This window comes from Ostrinia nubilalis, chromosome 14, assembly GCF_963855985.1.
Source record: "Ostrinia nubilalis chromosome 14, ilOstNubi1.1, whole genome shotgun sequence".
In the NCBI taxonomy this organism is placed as follows: Eukaryota; Metazoa; Arthropoda; class Insecta; order Lepidoptera; family Crambidae; genus Ostrinia; species Ostrinia nubilalis.
The window spans coordinates 6,566,314-6,578,454 of NC_087101.1; the positions used below are offsets into that span (position 1 = coordinate 6,566,314).

A 12,141-nucleotide genomic window follows, 5' to 3' on the forward strand; every position below is an offset into this window, starting at 1 on the left:
GGAGTGCCGAATCGTATATGTTTTCTTTTTCCTGCAGCCTAGTGCAATAATATACTTCTCAAATTTTCGCACACTACACCAGGAACTCATTTTTTATCAGGTTTGTTACCGAGATTTGAAAGTAATAGAAATAGGCCCGTTTTACGGCCTTAGTGATTGTTCTTTTCTTTTTGACAATATAACTTGACCACAAACTCAGTAAAAGTTATTTGGGCTTAATTTACACTGCCTTGGTGATATTTTAAAACAAGTAAAAATGTTAAAATAATACTTAAACGCAATTAAAATAAAGTAGAAACTCCGACACGGCTAACAAGACAGCTTACTTAGGTTAATGTGGATATCTCAAACACGTGACGTGATAAAAATATGAGACATATATTTTTGTAATAAGGGGACTGGTAGAAAACACATCCAATATGAATTATCTTTGGGTAAAAGAAAAACTTTTTTTTTGTAAACTAGTGTTATTTTCATTGTAAATGGTTAAATCTTTAAAGTTTTCAGATTATGCACCAAATCAAATGAACACAGTAAATAATGACAATAATTTAATCTAGGTGGAGAGATGTGGGTGTGCGAGGGAAGGGGTCAATCTTAATGTTAGATTTTATCAAATACTCAATACTCAATACGTTTATTGCTTCCATAATAGTAATATAGGTGTTACAATGTGATAATACAGTTAAAAACTGTTGTAAAGCCTTTGAAAATTACGAAAAGAGATATTAGCCCAGACCAACATTTATCGTGCCTTTCTAAGCATGGGTTATAATACTTATACTAGCTTTCCGCCCGCGGCTTCGCCCGCGTGGAATTTTGTCTGTCACCGAAATACATTACCGTGCGCGTCCCTGTTTCAAAAACCGGGATAAAAACTATCTATGTCCTTTCCCGGGAGTTAAAATCGGTTGAAAGCAAGACAGACAGATTCCTTTTGCATTTATAATATTGGTATGGGTAGTATAAATTTATAGCAGTAAAACTAAGACACAAATCATTTTAGGCACTCTTACACAATTACGACAGCTTCTAGCTGCAACTGCATACTGACAACTGTTTTCTACATACACACATACACGGTACTGCTCGAGCAGTTGTGACTACTTCGGCACGGTGAAATTTCAGTTGCCAGGTATATTTTATACTGACTGCTCGAGCAAATATTACAAAGTAGCAGTGGTTCCTCTTCCTCAAAATCAATGTTGCTACTGATTTGAATGAAAATGAAATTGTGACCTGTTGAGCAGTTTCACTACCAACTACTCCAGCAGTTACCTATCAATGGTAGATTCAAGCTGTTGACTGGCTGCAAAAGCGGTCCGTGCCTTTATGTTGACCACTGGCTAATTGCTCGAACTGTCCGTGTATGGCGGGCCCAGACTAATTTTTGCGCATGATAATTTATTATATGAAAGTTCTGTAGCTCTACCATAAGTTTAACCTTACCAAGTGCGTACAAAATGTATGGCAGATTGCACAGCGCCCCTAGCGGTGAACGGCAGAAGTTTGTGTAAGTTACAGTTAGTAGCAGCTAGTGGTAAAGTTTTTTTGCAGTTTTACAAAACACGCCATCCACTATGTCATCCACTCCATCCAGTAGGTACCTATCCATATTTCTGCTTACAAATCCAGACATAAGTGTAATAAGTTATATTATGGTAAATGTATGTTCAAATTTAAGCAAAAAGCATTCTGTGTTTATAAAATATGTTTATTTGCACCTAGTTTATCAATCACCATGTTATTTCCATGCTTTCTATCCAGTCGACTGCTCTAACGACAAGGGTGGGCAGTCGTTGAGATGACAGCGCGAAAATCGTCGGCATCCACTAATTATGACCCTTATGTACCACTATATTGACAAAGTTCTCCGTCTTCGTACGCGATATTGGAAATTTGGCATCTACCATCGGCTGATCTGACATTAGGCGTAGTCTGGCTTTGATATTCAATTTTCAACTGTATTACCTTGACAATCAGTTCAAAATTGATTACTAGAAAATTATTTGACAGACGATTTCTACTCTCGACAAATGCATTTGAATTAGCCCGCAGTATTTTTTTTATAATAATTGTAGGTAAAAAGTTCTTAAGTGCTAGAGATAGAAGTTACATTTCTATCTTTTGGTAGTATTTCGTAAAAGTGGTTATTTTTCTTATTCGAACAGTCAAGTTAATAAAGCTCTATAACATCATTAATCCATCATTATCATTGATATACTCGTACATTATATTTATCGTAAAAATGCCAAATTACCAACGCTACGAAATATTCGTAGCATTTATGCCATTATTCCACACCAAAGCTACGAAACAAATTGTTCACTTCATCGCTACGACTGCAGCCGTAGACATCGTCGTAGCGCTCATTAAAATTTTTAAATTACTAAAAACCGATGGATATTAAACGAGTATCTACGTCAATATCAATTAACGAACTACTTATTTAGAAGTTTCTCGATCCTATATTTGAACGGGTTATATTCTCTTTCGCTAACAGAATCGAGGCTGGAATAGCTTTGTCTGAATTCGGTAAAACTGAGTGGATTCCCGTGTAGGTCCAATTTCGTTTGACATTTTGTCTCTATGAATCGGGTTTCAATAGACTCCGGCGGCAGTCTGGATCGCATTGAAATATTAATTGAACGTTTATAGTGGATTGGAAACGTAGTTGAGTGAAGGAATTAAATATTTTAGAAGCTTTTACATTTACGAGGCTTACATACTAATTGAACGTTTGAAATTCGTCAGTCAGACTACGAAGTGAATTGGATTCGTAGTTGAGTCATTAAAGTAATTAGGTACATAATAACTCAATGAGTTGAGTGGAGGATTGATATATTTATAAAGTTTTTCATTTTATATAAACATTTAAGGCTCCAAATTAAATTAAAATGTTTTCCCTAAGTTCTGAAAAATAAGGTCCAAAAATTCCACTTTTTGGCAGCTCTATCTAAAAAGCTCAATATTTTCAGTTTTTTGTTTGTATTGAATAATCAAATTTATTAAATGGCTTTTAATATTAATCTAAAAGACACATACCGCAATTAGGTCAGAAATAAACTTAGCACATCTCATTAATGCGGTTACTATTATCAGCGGAGTGGTCATTATTTTTATTATCCGCTCCGCTAGAGCCCTGTAGCGGAGATGGGATAGATAATGAGTGCCTGTCCCCGAGCTTATACCCCACTTACGGAGATCCTGAATAGATTGGGTCCCTATAGAAAACTGATAGATTGTTCCCGGTGTTGAGTACGCAAATTGGTTATTAAGTTCGTTTCCTTTATCTGATATGATTATGTATTCTTTCTTATTGTTTATGAACAATAACATCAGTTAAGTATAGTATTAATATTCTTTTGATTATAGCAATTAAAAAATGTAGAGTGATTTTTACGTTTATTTTCTTCTTCTTGTCGCGTCGACAACAAACCTACACAGCGTCGGCCTAAAACTCCGCCACAAGAATGGCGAAAGAAGAACATACATAAACGCACCTTTGTCAACTTCATACGATGTCATGATTAAGCTTGATGCATTTTTCTAATAATACCTTAGTGACTTACTTATTAATAATATTTTAATTGATTTTAATAAAATACGTATAATACACTTTTTCTTTATGGAGACATTTTTATTAATATGTAGACCCTTCTCAGGGCACTGAAAGCCAATGAAAGCCGTCTGTCATCGTACTCTTAATCACGAAAATTATGAAGATTTTTCTTATAGGCAGAATAGGTAGCCATTTCCATTAAGAAAATGTGTACAACCATGATGATATTACTAAGCTAACCTGGCAATCCGAGACTTCCTAAGAATGCTTTTAACCCTTGGAAGGCGCAAACAGTCGTTTTGTGAAACCTGACCTGACAGAGGGGTGGATCATTATTTAGTTACCGAACGGAATTTAAATCGAAAATTCGTTCAACGTTTCCAAATTAAATGTACTTCAAACGTCTTGCGTTGCATAAAACGTATTGTCGGTAAGAATTCAATGCGATATTTCAAGGATTTATCGAGTCATGTTGAATATGAAATGTAGCGTGCAAAGGAAATTCACTTGCTCTACTTGTATACTTAGACACAGATCAATTTATTGCATTGTTACACATATCAATTTGTTGTCTCAATAGTCATGTTTTTATTTCTGAGGGTCGCGATCGTTAAATTTAATGATGATGTGAATTGATGTTTGCACTAGAATAGTGGCTGAAGGATCTGCGAAAATGAATAATGGTTTTCAATTTTGAATTCGCCCTCCTGCCTTTATAATAGCAGGAGGCATCTTAATATCTACATACGAACTTATTTGATCCAAAAATGTTCGTGTAAGGAGGATTTAAAACAATATGCTTTAATTCTAAGATGACAATAATTATTTTCAGGTGTTCATAAAATCGGAGTTGAAGGTGGGCGTGATCTACGTAAAGGAGAACCAGTACACGGAGGAAGAGATTCTGGACAATAATGAAAATTCGCCGATGTTTGACGAGTTCCTTCAGGTCTTAGGGGAGAAGGTCCGGCTTAAAGGTAAGTAACGAATGAGCTATAGCTAGTTTTTAAATACAGTAAATTCTTTCTGACAACATACCTAAATAATTGTAACTAAGAACACTTTTTTTCGATAATAACTTAGTAAGTAAAAAAATATTAATTTAGCCAATCTGGAACTCCCTGGAAGAGGTCTATGTTCAGCAGTGGACGTCCTGTGGTTGAAACTTTGATTAAATATTTGATAAAAAAAAAACAATAGAAAATCAAATTACCAAACTTATTACAGGCTTCGACAAGTACAAAGGCGGCTTGGACACCGTCCACGACCTGACCGGCTTGTACTCGGTCTACACCAACTGGCGCGGCATCGAGATCATGTTCCACGTGTCCACCCTCCTGCCGTACGAGAGGCACGACCCTCAGAAGCTGCAGAGGAAACGGCACATAGGCAACGATATCGTATGCGTTGTGTTCTTGGAGGCGGACAACACGGCGTTCTCGCCTGCGTGCATCAAGAGTCACTTTTTGCACACCTTTATATTAGGTAAGTCTTTAATTTGGTTGCAATTATGTCTATATGAATATTACTGTCATATTCTTATATCATTCTTTAGTTAATCTTTCCAGATAAGCTAATTATATGGGGTGATCCAGCAGACAACGGATATAGAACTGACGTCCTTTCGAATCGGCATTCCGATGCCTAAATTATTTGTGTTATTTTTTTTCTCATTTATTTCCTTATAGAAACAAGTTTTATATAAATAGGTCGTATCGATAAAAGTTTTTACTGGGCTTTAACTTATGTACTTATATTTTGATGTCTGTTAGTTTCAAACTACAAAATCCATACTTTTATATCAAGCTCATTAATTCTTACGTACCACATTATATTCAAGTAGTTCAAAAAATTCCAGTACGAGTATCAGCGAAGATCAAAAGGAGGCCGACCAGGTATGAGGTGTCGGTAGTGACAAGGGACGAAGTCGGCGCCTACAAGCCGTACCTTTGGGAACAGAGTGTGTTTGACAAAGGCCCCATGTTCAGGTAACTACGGATAACTTGCGCCTTTCTGTCAGTTCATTACGAAGGTGCTGTGTGGTTGAAGAATTTGACCTAATTTTTGATTTAGGTATTGGAAATATTAATCGAAACAAAACTTTTAACTTCTTAGCTTTGGCTTTGCTGTTAACATGTCTCAAATATTTACGTAATAGAATCAATTAAAATTATAATGTGTGATTATACATTGTAATGTGACATTCAATAAACGTTTTGAATTTGAATTAGGCACTATAAAAGCATTTAACCCAAAACATTTCACAAAGGGCCAAGTATTCACGAAGTTTGCATCAACTATGCACAAGTTATGAAACTTAGATTAAGTGCAGCGAGCTCACCTTTAAGAAGATTAGTGAAGCGCGGAAAACATCTAATATACTCAACATCAAATAAATCGCACCTTCCGCGACGCGAACTTTAAAGATTTTCTTCTGACACAATCATGGTACCCCAACAATATTGGTATTATTTGAAAGCCCAATAAATATCCCTAAAGAAAAATACATTCAATTTCATAATAAATGATTAACATATACCATAAATGTGACTTGAAAAAAGACCTCACTTTGGGCTCACCTCTGGGATCAATTAGACCAATTTTTATGGTAATAAAACCAAATAATGATCTCACGTGTCCTCTTTAACCGATGGATAGCGATTAATCCCAACTTAACAGTTTTATAGCCATAAAAGTTGGCTCAAGCGTAACTACCTATTTTTTGAAGAAGTGACTCTGGATCCTTCTAAAGACACATTTTTGGGGTAAAAACCTTTCCTTTAATGAAATCAAGTTTAGAACTAGGCTTTTAAGTAGTGTCAATATTGGTGGGAAGTGGGGATGCATACGTTTAAAAGTGCTTGTCGCGGGAGGTGCGATTTATTTGACGACGAGTGTAGTCAAAGTTAAATGACAAAGAAGAACGGTCATCTGTGACCCAGGCCCGACAGAAACGAGACTTACCTCATTTTTTTTGTCATGTCTTAATTAGTTAAATTATATATTTTTTATATTCGAAATCTATGTATAACACCAAAATATTAACCTTTGTTTTTGTTCAGGCCTTATACAAAAACTAATACAAAATGCCTATTTATCACCAAAATTGGTAAATGTATGTACCTAAATGTCTATTACAGCTGCTATGGAATGTATCTAGGTGACCTGGAGATACAGCCGGATTATACAGGGTGGAAACAAGAAGTTACAAAATCCAAAAATTCTATGTTACCAGCTTCCATAATCTGTAACCTATTATTGGTACCATTTGAAAGAGCTCGTGAAGCACTTTCAGAATCAGTAATTAGTTTTTCGATATCTTGTATAGGTTAGAAATAATCGAGTGAGATCACTTATCGTTCTATATGTATAACCACCCTGTATAATCCGGCTGTATCTCCAGGTCACCTAGATACATTCCATAGCTGCTGTAATAGACATTTAGGTACATACATTTACCAATTTTGGTGATAAATAGGCATTTTGTATTAGTTTTTGTATAACGCCTGAACAAAAACAAAGGGTAATATTTTGGTGATATACATAGATTTCGAATATAAAAAATATATAATTTAACTAATTAAGACATGACAAAAAAACTAAGGTATGTCTCGTTTCTGTCGGGTCTGGGTTTTTTTTGTATGGGGCGTGACCGTTCTTCTTTGACACAATGCATAATAATGCCTTTAGAGTGAGGCAAACTTTGACAAGCGGAGTGAAGTGAAAGGAGTTATCGGATAGACAGTTTTGAGTGAACTTTGAAGCACCTTTTAGTCACCAGAAACAAATTACTATAATTTCAGAGAATGGCTCCTCACAAAAATTGTGAATGGCGAAAGAGCGTCATATTCGGCGCCAAAATTCGCAAGAATGCAAGAAAGAACGCGAAGCCAGATGCTTGAAGACATCGTGGCTAACTTGCAGAACCATGCCGAAACTGGGCAGATACCCAAACCTTACAGGAGAGGTAAAGTATTCTGTTTGAATTTCTGTTTGTTTTTGAAAATTCTAGAAATGATGTTTCTTATTCATCATCAGGTCATTATTTTAGTCGCCATTGCAGGAGCACGACCCAGATTCAAATTTTGAATTTGTCCTGCGCTGGGCAGGCGATGGGTCGGGGAGGCCCATTAATGTGCCCTTATTTGTTGACGATATACTTATTTGGCTTATTTTTACAGGTTCCTGGCGTCCAATAGGCCACATGCGGCCGTCTTCGCCTCTCCTCGACTCAGTCCGGGACCAGTTCGAAGACTACGATCAACTTGCGAAAGACTTTACCCGCGTGTTCTTAAACAATGAACTGAATATAGCCCAAAACGCGCAGTTATTTGATGTCGTTTTTCTCGTTGGGCAATCCAAGCAGAAGACTAAGTTTATTGGCGTCAGAGCAATATTAGGAGTTAGAAGCAGGTAAGACCTTCTAAGATCATCTTCTTTAATGATCGTAGCGGCAATGAAGAAAACAGTGTTTTTCATTTTTTTATCCAACTTTTTCAGGGTCTTCCAAGAGATGCTGTATGGCATCCAAACTGGATTTGGGTCCCCTCAAGTGCCAGTAGCAGAGTTGCTAGCAAGACCTGCACCAACGTTATTATCACCCACTCCAGCACGACAGAAGAGCAGTAATTTCCTTCAAGTTCCAGACATAGAATCTCCAAGGTAAGTTTCACTTTCGACATTTGACTTCCTAAGTATTTATTACTCAAAAATCTTTTCAATTTCTTTTTTTTTTTACCCAGAAGTCTCTTCTATTTACTGTTTTTATTCAATTAGATAAAGTTCTTCCCTGATTTTTTCTTCCAGTATGACTAATTCATTTCGTTCCCCATGCCTAAATATTACGGACATTGATGGACATACTATCGTTTATTCCTCCCATGCCATAAAAGATCACGAGTTACAATAAAAAAATATAACTTCCCAGGCCAAAAAGCGTCCCAAGCTCCCCGATGGTAAAGCGCGCGTTCTCACGCCTCGGCACCATCACAGCAGGCTGGGGGCGCTCCATCCGCAAGCAGCACTCGCAGCTCAACGCCGAGGACAAGAAGAAGTGGGCCAGCTCACAGGACTGTTCGAGTAAGTAACTTTAAGGTTTCATTGAGGATCCCTGTAGAACTACATTAGCGTCCCAAGCTTCCAGATGGTGAAGCGAGCGTTCTCTCGCCTAGGCACCATCACGGCGGGCTGGGGCCGCTCCATCCGCAAGCAGCACTCGCAGCTCAACGCCGAGGACTAGAAGAAGTGGGCCAGCTCACAGGACTGTTCGAGTGAGTACCCATTTACAACGATTTTGACGACCAAACTGCAGATCAGAAACGAGAGGCGGGATCTGCCCCATGAAGTACCGAGGTAATGTTATTCGTCAAAATGACGAATGGAAAGGCATTTCAAATGAGGAAAATCAGCATAATTTCAGACTATACATTTTGTTTGCATATACTCGTAATATTATTGACAGGTAGTTGCTAATTGCTCATAAGATAGGCCCCCTTATTTGATATTTACTGTCAGTGGTGCATAATATTTTTTTAAAGGTTATTAAACCTTTGTTTGTCACCTGTCATCCGCTTTGCAATGGAGGGAAGTCGAACCTTAATTTCGAACTCCTCCTATGTTCTTCTGATTAATTTATTGCGGGTCCAATGACAGCTTAACTTTCCCCGGGACAAACTTGACCTTCATTGGTTGGGTTTTATGGCGGTCAAGCTGTAGATCTTGGCTACACAGGAATTGCAGTGGTGGGAACGAGAGGTGGGAGTCCCGTTATACATTTTGTTGCAAAATGGCTCCTCTAAGTACAGTTTTACAAAGTTGGTCCTCAATTCAAATCCCGGTAGTCAAATTTTTTTGTTACATTCTTTACCTATATTAGTTGGTACTTAGGTATTAATACCAAGTAATACTTTCTTTTCCAGATAAAGAGGGCAAAGATAAAGAAAAAGACAAGAACGCGGCACTTGCAGTACCAAGACTGTCGGTATGCGCAGACGCGCAAAAAGTGGACCGCGCCAAACTAGCGCAGACCGAGGTAATTGTATGGCACGCTATCTTCTAAACTTCGAACAATACCTGCAGTAACTGTGACTGATATGACACATATTTGTTACATTGTGGGAATGCAAGTTATTGGCAACGACACAAATTCTTGATCCAGGAATGGAACAGCACCAAAAAATTTTGTTACCGTTTTCAAGATTCACTAATATGAATTTGAATTTTTTGTTTACCTACTTAACATAACATGAACTTTAGGTACGCGTACAGTAGCTAAAGGAATCCTATTAGTTTTTCATAATTTTATTTTATTGATAAAGGTACACCAACAGCAAAACACATAAGCTTTCTGAAAGATATTTTTTCTAAAAGATTGTCCTGCACAGTCGTAAACTGAACGCTTTTAAGATCCTACTAATCCTACTATAATATTATAAATGCGAAAGTTTGTGTGGATGTCTGGATGTATGGATGTCTGGATGTTTGTTACTCTTTCACGCAAAAACTACTGAACGGATTTTATTGAAACTTTACAGTATTATTGTTTATAACCCAGATTAACATATAGGCTATAATTTATGACGATATTTGACAAACTAAATTTCAATAAATAAATAAGACGTGGGTAAAAAGCGCCATTTATCGTCATTGGTAATTAAACGAGGTCCACGCGTACGAAGTCGCGGGCGGCCGCTAGTACTTAATAAAATACGATCAGCAGCAGTACGATCATCAGGATCAACAAAATTGGATACCTATGTTCAAAGATATTTCACGTTTGTATCCTGTTTTTCCAGTTCTCCATCATCGAGTTCGACCCTGAAACGTTCCGCATCCTCCTGGACTACCTGCACACGGGCAGCTGCCCGCTGACCTGTGCCTCCATCCCGGGGCTGATATGCGCCGCGGAGCACTACGACCTGCCCGAGTTACTGCAAGCCTGCTTCCACCACGCCAAGCAGTTTCTTAGGATAGAAGTTGTAAGTTCCAACATTAAGTTTTTTCTTGTATTCATTGATTTATGATAAACTACTGATAGTCGTTGTGGAAAACCTTGGGGAGATCTTAGTGTAATCATCATCATCATCATCATTTCAGCCATAGGACGTCCACTGCTGAACATAGGCCTCCCCCAATAACTTCCACATCGCACAGTTGTCCAGGACGTCTTTCGGCTGAAACGAACGAATGAACGAACGAACATTATCCTCTGCGCTATCTAGTCCCAAACTAAGCCAGATAAATTTTCTTTTTTTGTGATCATGTTTTCTTATTGGATTCATTTATATTGATGACATCTTTATTTTTTCAGGTGTGCACCATGCTCATATCTTTAGAAAACTACTACTGGCGATACACGTCAGCATCGGAACTGGTGAATATGATCCTGGCCTTCATCGAGCAGCGAGCGTACGCGCTATTCCAGACGCCAGAGTTCCTCAACCTCTCGGAGTCCATGGTTCAGATGATCATGTGCCGAAACCTGGAAGTTCCCGAGGTGAGGAAGTTCGAAGCCATGCTCAGCTGGGCCCGGAACAAAATCAAAGCCAAATCCGCTAATAAGACTGATGCCAAAAATGAATTTAAATGCATTATGGAGAGGTTAGCCAGAGACCTCAAACTGTATAGGATCTCACCGCAGGAATTGATCAAAGTTGTCCTCCCGTCGAAGGCGATCAAGAACGAGCGCATCTTAGAGACGTTGATGTACCAAGCGAACTCAGGAATGTACAGGATCCAGGACAGCTACCTGGAGGCCTGCCAGCAACGCTTACAGAAACAAGACTCGAGGTTCTCAGAATTCGAAAGTTTTGACTACGGTATTTAAACGAGGAGCTGTGAGGAATATCAGTGTATTAGATAGATTATGAAGAGTGTTTGGACTGGGTCCTTCTTAAATTGTGGTATGTTGACGCCTTCTAAAAGTATTATTGTTATAGATGTACTAAGTAGAGGTGCGAGAAATATTTGTACACTTCTCGGATACCTATTCCTTGTTGTTGTTCATTGATACCTATATTTTTTACATCTAGCTAGATGTGTTCAGTATAATCGTCTCTATTTTTGGTACCAAAGAGTTGCGAAATCATACTTAGTTTGGCAACAGTTAGTTTTACACCAGGTACAAAAATGCCCCCTTCTGTGATCCATCAGTGATAATGTAATCTCAAATTTATTTTGTTAAATTGACAATCGGAATAAATGTATTTTTAATTCAGAGTTTCCAATCACTGTAGTGCGTGTATGTAATTAAATGTTCACTCACTAAACACTGTAAGGATTTCTTATTTGTTGTACTTCCCAAAAGAAATGAATAAATGTTGTAAAGATTAAAAATCACCCTGAACTTCATCATCATCATCATTAAATAGGATGTTCAGCCCCATTATGACTATTCCACAACTTCTTATAAAAACGACTGATTCGTAATTCATTTAGTGGGATTATTCTAAAAATGATAGAATATAAATCTTCAGTAATAACTAAATGTTGATCTAGTAACTATACAAAACTTAAAATAATTAAAAATATACAGGATGTCATAGATAGGTTGGCAAAAACTAACACAGTGACCTCAAATC

At 37.6% G+C, this 12,141-nt stretch overlaps 1 protein-coding gene across 1 annotated transcript in view; it reads left to right on the forward strand.

The window, feature by feature from the left end:
• The window catches only part of LOC135078307 (uncharacterized), a 118,421-nt gene extending 106,512 nt beyond the window's left edge, over positions 1-11,909 (forward strand). Inside the window, exons 10-19 of the mRNA XM_063972906.1 lie at positions 4,395-4,539; positions 4,790-5,047; positions 5,421-5,550; positions 7,366-7,529; positions 7,744-7,975; positions 8,063-8,224; positions 8,490-8,641; positions 9,481-9,593; positions 10,357-10,539; positions 10,872-11,909. Coding sequence (XP_063828976.1) covers positions 4,395-4,539; positions 4,790-5,047; positions 5,421-5,550; positions 7,366-7,529; positions 7,744-7,975; positions 8,063-8,224; positions 8,490-8,641; positions 9,481-9,593; positions 10,357-10,539; positions 10,872-11,387 — 2,055 coding nt within the window. The 3' untranslated portion in view covers positions 11,388-11,909. The remainder of the gene's footprint in view (positions 1-4,394; positions 4,540-4,789; positions 5,048-5,420; positions 5,551-7,365; positions 7,530-7,743; positions 7,976-8,062; positions 8,225-8,489; positions 8,642-9,480; positions 9,594-10,356; positions 10,540-10,871) is intronic.
• The last annotated feature ends 232 nt before the right edge of the window (positions 11,910-12,141 follow it).